This window comes from Coturnix japonica, chromosome 11 (genome assembly GCF_054131305.1).
Source record: "Coturnix japonica strain WE chromosome 11, WE-NBRP24, whole genome shotgun sequence".
Classification (NCBI taxonomy): domain Eukaryota; kingdom Metazoa; phylum Chordata; class Aves; order Galliformes; family Phasianidae; genus Coturnix; species Coturnix japonica.
Genome location: NC_140673.1, coordinates 14,081,927 through 14,090,951, shown reverse-complemented (window position 1 = coordinate 14,090,951; position 9,025 = coordinate 14,081,927). Strand labels below are relative to the sequence as shown.

General features: G+C 36.9%; 1 protein-coding gene across 3 annotated transcripts; it reads left to right on the top strand.

The window, feature by feature from the left end:
- The first annotated feature begins 1,502 nt into the window (after positions 1 to 1,502).
- On the top strand, positions 1,503 to 8,767 carry LOC107317369 (retinol dehydrogenase 8-like). 3 transcript variants are annotated; one of them, XM_015869960.3, is made up of 6 exons: positions 1,503 to 2,121; positions 3,190 to 3,351; positions 3,867 to 4,046; positions 5,160 to 5,253; positions 6,787 to 6,970; positions 7,843 to 8,767. In XM_015869960.3, the coding sequence occupies exons 1-6, from the start codon at positions 2,025 to 2,027 to the stop codon at positions 8,077 to 8,079; spliced, it is 954 nt and encodes a 317-aa protein (XP_015725446.1). In that variant the 5' UTR covers positions 1,503 to 2,024; the 3' UTR covers positions 8,080 to 8,767. The 3 variants fall into 3 exon arrangements, with proteins under 3 accessions (XP_015725446.1, XP_085367456.1, XP_085367457.1); XM_085511330.1 differs by lacking the exon at positions 1,503 to 2,121 and adding an exon at positions 2,174 to 2,298; XM_085511331.1 differs by lacking the exon at positions 1,503 to 2,121 and having other exon boundaries at positions 3,218 to 3,355.
- The last annotated feature ends 258 nt before the right edge of the window (positions 8,768 to 9,025 follow it).

Genomic DNA, 9,025 nt, shown 5'->3' with positions numbered 1-9,025 from the left:
TATTGAGTTCCAAGACCTAATTTAAGCTCTGTTTCTTTTCCCAGTGGTTTTAAATGGCATTATTGAGTTGCACACATAATTAGGAGCACAGTGGTATTACCTTTAAAACAAATTTTCTTAAGGAATAGATTTCTGTTTGTTAGTCTCTGCAACATTGTATGTTTAAAACTGTCATTAAAATTGACCTCTTCATAGGATGCTTTAGGGCATTGATTTGATCATAAATAGACTGTAGGGAAATACCCTTGCTTCATCCCAGCAGTGTCTTTCAGATGTAAAGATGTGTGAGACATGGCTAGAGAATTCTAATGTTGTTTCTTTTTCCCCAAACTAAAAATCATAGTATAAATATGATTGATTCAAATATAGATTCCAAAACTTTATTTGCAGGTTTTCCAAAACCGTTGTACTCTGTATGGCTAGCATAAATGGCTAGTGACTCTTTAACACTTGTATTGGCATAAGCATCAGAATCAGCATGGTTATGAGGCCTAAATTGGAGTCAGATTGGTCTTAAGCTTGAGTTAGGGGTTGGTTGTATTAAGAGTGCATCTCAGCCAGAAAAAAAAAACAGCCTAGCTCTGTTATTTCAGGAGCTCTGCAGGTAGAACTGTGCTAAACTCCTTGGTAGCAGGTAGGTCACTTTAACTAGATATGCAGACGTGCTCCACAAGTGCAACAAAAAATGCACTTGAAATGACTGTATTGTGTGTTTTAAATCAAGCTCTTCCCTAAATAATAGTAACTTAAAAACAGTAGAAGTAATTGGGCCAGTATTATAATAATAAAAATATTTTTCCTCTTGTTAAGCAGATCAGTTTGCCTGGAAATGTGTGCATCAAAATTCAGACTGATGTCTTAAAAACAAAGGAGTATGAAATCCTGGTTTGAGGGGCTTAAAAGGGGAATATATAACCTCCCTGTAATCACAGTTGTGTCACCATGCTCGTGGAATTCCACTAATATGGTGTTGCGCAAAGCCTCACTTGCCCCTCCTACATGCACTAAATATAAATGTGCATGAGCAGCAAAAGCAATTTTCCAAATAGCTGGATCAGCCAAACAGTGTTTGTACTAAAATTACGTGTGCGAATAGTAAAAGCTGTGGTAACACAGTGTGCAAAGCCTGATAAATACAAAGAATCATAATTATATTTCATTACAAACCTTTGGTGCTGTGTTGCATAACTATCACTTTAACTAGATATGGAGTTACTGTTTCTTGGAAAACTTTATTCTTGAATCTGTGAATCAAAATAGTTCAAAGACTTCAGTGATTGCAAGGATGTAGTAAAGCTGGCATGTTCAGAGCCTTCCAGGCTGATTGCCACATTGCTGGTGTGCTTGCTCACTTTCTCTTGTCTTGTACAGGAGTGGTGCCAGAAAGCAATGTGAGGAATGTGTCTAAACTTGTCTCCTAAATCCACATCACATTTTTCAATTTCCTTTCTTCCTTTCTTTCTTTGTTTCTTTGTTTTGTTTAGTTTTTAAAGCCTGTCAGGACTCTTAAGTTACAAACATTCCCATAAGAAGGTGGCATTGTGGGAATAAAATGATGTGTTGCTCTATTTCAAAAGAATGATAAGTGCTTTAAGTATGGGAAGTCTGAACACCCTTAGCAGAAGGATCATGTTTTGAGTGTTTGATATGCATTGCAGACTTAATGCTAGAGACTGGTCATGATCATGGCAAGGCTTTTCCTTCCAGTGGTGTACAAAATAATTTTTCTACTACTTAAAAAAAAATGTCTTTTATTGCTTTACTCATCTCATAAGACTAATCTTGTTTTGTATTAAATATAGTCCATATTGACAGTGCAGATTATAAGCTCATGAAGGAGCATCTGTTTCTGTTTTCGTCTAGCTGGAGATTATCCCTTAATCATGCAGGGTCTGGGTGTGCATTTTTGGATTTGTTGACTCAGGAAAGCTCGAGATAGCATTAAAGGCCAGTGACACATACTGCAGCTGCATTTAGGTTGACGGTCCTCTGAGAACTCTTGCTTGACTCACACAGCTGAAAAAATGGCAAGAAAAACCGTCCTTATTACAGGTTGCTCCTCAGGAATTGGATTGGCCTTAGCTGTAAAAATGGCGAAAGATGAACAGGAAAGATTTAAAGGTAATAACATGTCTGTTATTTATCTATATTAAAAATACGTATATTTTTCAATGCAATTGATTTGTTTTTCATTCCCTGTTACTTAATAGATGATAGAATTCAATCTGACTCCTTTCCTGTCAGTTTCCCCTTCCTATCATCGATGAAATACAGTGCAGTGAAAATATACCACTTCTGGTAAGCAAGCAGTATTTCAGCTTGAACACCTGCATCAACTGAGCAGATGTGTGTCTTGCATGCTCTCTCTCTCTCTCTCTCATGATTGTAGTTAGCTTCACTTCTGGCTACTAAAAATTTTGTTGAATGAAATGTACGTGTCAATTTGAAGGCCAAAGAATTTAGTTTAGAAGAAAAAATAATAATCTTGTAGTTATTTTCCCTGATGTGTTTCATTATTCTAACCCCCGTTCACCCATAAGAGGGTGAACAAAAGAACATTTGTGACTGAAAATGGATGGCAAGGTAAATATATCAGCCTGCAGGGAATCAGTTTCTCATCCTTATTCTTACAGCATTTTACTGTAAGGGGGGTGCTTGCAGATAGTTTTATGGTACAGTAATGAAACTGGATGATCATTATGGTCCTTTTCAACCCAGTCACTCAATGATTCTGTGATTTATTTTGGGAAGTTACTTGCAAAAATGCTCATTTATGCAACTTAAAGATGCAGGTGTTGTTTTTAATAGCTGTGTTATTTTTGTTAGCTAGAATGTGATTTTATTTTTTATTTTTTATTTTTATTTTTTAAAAAGCATGTGCAGACTTCACAATTATGTTTGGAATATTAAAAATGACTCAGCAGCCTGAGTTGGTACTATGCCTTTTGTTTTACATTGTGCATAGTGGTTTAATTCTCCTTTCTAATTTCTTAAAGGTTTCAGAACCAGATTCTGGGTAATTTGTGCTATTTTATGTTGAAAATAGGATCTTCCTACTTCAGGTTTTTATCTGGTTTCTATTACTGACATTTAAGATACAGATGAAAAACTGTTCTTTAATATTTCTCAGTAACACTGCCGCAGAATAGGTTTTAGTTCTAATTGGCTGTGGTTTCTGATATGTTGCAGTGTATGCTACAATGCGGAATCTGGCCAAGAAAGATGCACTCGAGGAAGCTGTAGGTCATAATCTGGGCAAAACCTTGGAAATCAAGCAACTGGACGTCTGTGATGAACAGTCCATTAAAACTTGTGTGAATAGCATCCCTGACAGAAGGATTGATGTCCTAGGCAAGTACGGGATGTGAACAGATAAGTACTGTTTGTCTCCACAAATACACTGGAGAAGCTTCATTGGTGCATTTTTTCACGTGATTAAAGTAATAGTCATTGTGTAGTTTACTCTGTTCATGGTTTCTCAGGCTTTGTGCAGGCATGAATAAAATCTCACTGTGCTTCTGTGAAGTTGGGAAGCTCATTTTTATTTGCAGAGGAGAGGCTTGGTCGCAGAAAGTGTGTTGGATAAGGTGATACAGTTCCTTATTATGAAGTGTGAGAACAGAACTTGTGCCCAAATCTGCATCATCGTGTGCAAGACTTACTGCCCTTAGACTTACATAAAAGTGTATTTGCACAGCTTGAGTTATACAATAACATCTCTTTGTTTAAACCTTTTCTTTAAAGATTATTTAAGGATTATTTAATGCCTAACCCTCTCACTTTCACTTTTAAATGCTTTTCAGCGAAGATGACAAGTTAATTTTGTAGTAAAGTTATTGGTTGCTGTTGTCTTCTGTTTTGTGCAGTTAGCAATGCTGGAATGGGGCTCATTGGACCAATTGAATGTCAGACTATCGATGAAATGAAAACCGTGATGGATACCAACTTCTTTGGACTGGTTCGACTCCTGAAGGAGATTTTGCCTGACATGAAGAAGAGGAAGAGCGGGCATATAGTTATAATAAGCAGCGTTATGGGAATTCAAGGCAAAGTGGTTCTTTTATTCTTAGAGCTCAGTATTCAAAATCTAAGGCATAACACTTAGCTGGAAAAAATGCAGGAGGTAGCATATGTGGCTGCTGTGCTCTATAAAGCTGAAGATCCAACTATTCGATGGACAGCATTTGGATGTTTTTATGCATTCCAATAACCTGCTACTATGCACAACTACTGAAGGCCTTTAAACAACAAAATCTGCAGTATTTTTCTGTGGGAGTAAGGCCATCAGTTTTAACTCCAATTCTTGCTTTATCATTTTTTATTTATTATTACTAGAAATTATCTGAAAAACAGGATTTAGTGGTATGAGTTTTTACTGTTGGGAAAGGTGGGGATGGGCAAACATACTTCACCCTGCAGTGTGGTAAAGAAACAAAATCCAGTAACATCCTGCACTACTGTACCACCCTTTAGTAAAGTTTCCTCTCACAAACCTCTGCAGAGCTAGTTTTAGCAAAGAATAATCATGTTTCTACTCTTGTGTTCCATCTAGTCTAACTATATATGTGTTGCAATTACTAAGACAGAGGCATTATTCCTGCCTGGATTGTTCTGGTGAGAAGAATCCTAAACAATAACAACCCTTACAGTTTGCCTTAATACAGTACTTCTCGTTCTCCTAAGTAGATCGTTATACTTCTTTTTCCAAGTCCCTCAAGTGCAAACTGGATCTCTTGCATAATCAAATCTCCCACGTTGCTCAGCATTTGTGTTTATTTACTGTCTATTAAAAGTCTTGCTGGTAAATGATGTGAATGGTATTGTGTATATAAATGCATATTTTATATGCACTTTTATACATTAGACTACAAAATACTTATGATCCACAGAGATCACAGCATCAGCTAGGAGGAGGAAGAGTGTTAGTCAGCCATGCTTTCCTAGTATAAGCAATTTTGAGAATACATGCAAATAAATCATTAATGATGGTTAGCATTGTTTCACTAGACCAATATATATATAAGTTTTGTTTGTTTTTTGTTTTTTTTTTATGTTTTCCCAGCATGACTATAGAAATTCTGGGAAATTAGATATGTTTGTAAAAGTAAAATAATTGTTTGCTGAATACAGTTCTCAGGATGTTCTATTTGTACCATCAGGTATCTTATTTAATGACGTTTATGCTGCATCTAAGTTTGCGGTGGAAGGATTCTGTGAAAGTTTAGCTATACAAGCACTCAAGTTCAAGCTGCAGTAAGTATTGATACACAGAAGTAAACTGTTCTTGAGACAGTTTTAGATGTGTTCAGAACTACCAAACAGATCCTTAAAGCTTGCTGCTGTCTAGGAGAAGCAGACTGAGGAACCCATGGAAATTGCACATCATGAAAAGCATAGAATGTCCACATTCCTCACATGCATAATCAAATAAAGTTTTGATACTAAAATAAGCATACTATCATGGGCAATTAAATGCTTTTATCTATGAATAATTTACTTAATACTTTTGAGAACAGATTCTTGCATATGCTAGAAATAATATTACAGTACAAGCCTGTATTTTATTTTGAAAAGAATCTAGAGATAAAAATGGTAAAGGTCTTGGGGAGGCAGAGAAGGAGGAGTAGAAGGAGGGAGGGGAAAGAGAAAAATCACAAAGGAATTCATTAGAATGAAACTTGGAGTGAGATTTTTACTGGGACAGGAGGTTGAAAGATAAACAATAAGAACATAGTGTAGTGTTTCTTAATGTTTAAGGCAGTATTTAAGAGAATGGTCCTGTTCACTGTGGTACTTCAGTGTTGGATTTGTCACGTACATTCACATTGGATCTATTCTTTGTGTGAAATTCAAGAATTGTTAAACATCGCTTGCATGTGTGTGTGCTTGAGTGCTTAGCCCTTCTGCTGTGGCAAAAGAGACAGCTGCTGACATGGGGTTCCAGAGACAAAGCCGACTCCAAACTTTGATTTTGCATAAGGCTATGAACGGTTTGGAGGGATTTGAAATAAATACCATAATGGGATTGTAAGGCTATAATGCTGTATTGGTTTTGAAGAAAAGCCTGCCTAAAATTCAGCTCTGGAAAGAGGTCCTATCCCAAAGAGTGTTTTGATAAACGTTGTGATGGGTTAATTACTACCTGAGAACAGAACTAGAAAAGAGCTGCCCAGTAACTGCATTTCTGTGACTTGCTGCAGTACCTACTGATCAAAATCAGATTTTTTGTATTTGTTAGCAACCAAATCTGTCTGTCAACAGGAAAATTCTCAGTATTTTCTGTAATTAATGAAGGGGGATCCATGTAACGCTGACAACTTGACCAAAAGTTCATATTTGGGTAACTCCACTCTCTTTCAGCTACTATTATCATGGAAAAACTGCTAACAATAACACATCATGTGGGATTTTGTCCAGAAAGTAGAAAGTAATGAATTTTTTATTATCTTTACATTATTTTTCTTTGTGTTTCTGAAGTTCTTGTGGATAAATAATTGTCAGATTCCACAATTCCAAGATAGCAAGTAGCAACTGCACTGGCTTCTGTTGTGAATCAACTTACAGTGCCTTCGTGACAGATATGCTGTGCAGATTTTTCTGCTCTATGTGGATGGATAGCAGCTTCAGAGCAACAATGTGATGTGGGCCACCTTGATAAGACATACTTCCTGTTGTTTCCCAGCTAAACCTCATTTTGCAACCTTCAGTATACATTTTTAAGAAGCATAGAAAGGTGCATTTCATGTGGAGAGCAGTAACAATCTGTATACCTTTGCTTTTGGATAGGTTAAGTTTGATTGAACCAGGTCCAGTGGTTACAGAGTTTGAAAGAAAAGTGTTTGAAGATGGAATGAAAATGGATCTTTCAGCTGCAGATGAGGAAACAGCTGAGATGTTTACTAATATTTACCTTAAAAATTACAAACAAATTTTCCAGAGCCTTGGACAAAGTGCTGAGGAAGTTGCAGAGGTAACTCATCAACAATTCTTATTTTTCTTCTTAAGAATGCACTGGTTCATTGGTTGTTTTTGTTATTGTTTTGTCCAAGTGTTAGATTTAATTAAACAGTATTTGTGCAACTTAGAAGAATGATAAAAACTTAAGAGAATCCCAGGAGCTGTAAACAAGACCCTCTAGAACATTGAAGGAATATTTTATTTTTTTTCCCACTGAAAGGCAATCGTTAACTCTCCCGTATATACACAAATACCCTTGTGGATGTGTGCTTTTACACATCATCTGGTCAAGTCTTGCCATTCTTCACTGTTACATCTGGTTTCTGCCTGTGTAAACTCTCTCCTCTCTCACAAGTAGCTCTCCACGAATGGGAGGTGGGTGTGAAGTTGACTTGACTACCCTAGAACACCAAAGGCACGATAATAGATACTTGGATGTCGCTTTTGGTGTTCAGGGCTTTCTTCAGGAAGACAAGTGGAAGCAAGTTATTAGAAGGGACAACAATTTCAGCTGCTGGCTGCTAACACATAACATATGCTGACACTGAAAGTTCCCTTGATGTAAAGTGCACTTTTGTGACTCTTTTCTAGTGAATTCAGTTTAACTATCTACCTATTGTGAGCATGCAGGGATACTTCTGGAGGGTTGTGCAGGATTCTTTGTATAAAGTGGAGTAGAGGAATAGAAATAGGATTATGAATAAATTCTAGTCTTAAATATTTGAATAAAAAATTCTAATGAAATTCTAATAAAGTCGCATATGGCATTTCACACAATTCTAGCATTTTCTTCATCTGCTTTTCATCTACTTGAATGAAAACAGGATTTTTAATGTACTATTTCAGTAAAGGTTCTTTAATTATTCCACTTCTAATTCTTGGCAGCATACAGTCAAGATAATACTTGCGGAAAATCCACCTTTTCGCCATCAAACCAATACCTTGTATACACCCATGACAACACTGAAATACGCAGATCCAAATGGAGATCTACCCATTGATACATTCTACAAAATGGTTTTTCACCATGACAAAATCTTCAGTGCAAGTCTTAACTTCATCAAATTGCTGAGGTGGAGAAGCAGAAAAAGCTTTGACCTGGGAAAGTCCTCATCACAGTGAGATTGTGCAAGCTGGAATTAATTGTTAGAGCTGCTGCTAACACCATGTTGTTGTTTGTTCTGTAACTGTATAAAGATCTCTGAGCTTACTTTAGATAATCACCTCAGTATTTTTATCTTTAGTCTGCAGAACCTTGAAATAAAAATCCTCGATGTACAGGTTTATTCCAGTCAGCATTGCTATTTAGAGTTCTCTTTCCATGGAAAGATGAGCACTGACTTAAATTCTTAAGTATTTAATATCAACTTGCTTCCCTTCAATTATAAGCTAACACACCGTGAGATGTGTACTGTATGAAAAGGCTAGTAAGAATCTATAAATAATTATATTTGATATATGAATAAGTTTCATCAATCTTAAGGTGCAACAGCTGAAGTAGTTACTATTTCTATTGAAGCTGACTATTCTGAATGCTTCCTTTAGATGCTCTGACAAATGTATTATGGAGTTTTATTGTTCTGGTTTGTTTTTAACAAATCACCTCATTGTAACACCTTCCTGTCTATCCACTGCTTTGGTACATTTTCTCTGTTTAACAGCAGTAACCAGTTTACCTAAAGAAGACAAAGGCTTTTTACTGCTGATCATTTTTTACGTGGAAAATAAATTGCAAATTCTTTAGAATTCATCTTTAAAAGAAATAAAAACTCAATTCAATTCAGCAGAAGCAGCTGAAGCTGCACAGCACGGGCTTTTCTTTTCCTGACTGTACCACTCTGCATTCACTCAGCTGCAGTTCCAACACAATCTGCTCATGTATCTCATCGTTCTGCCATCACTCCTGCCGGCTGTAGGTGCTCGTGCCCTCTCATGCTGTAGGCGCCCAGCACGTTCACAGTGTGTCTGTGCTGTGTGTAGGGCCGTGCTTCTGTCCCTCGTCAGCGCCCTCTCAGGTTGGAACAGAACACCTCGAAGCCGAATTCCAGCCGTGCCGCTGACCAGCTCC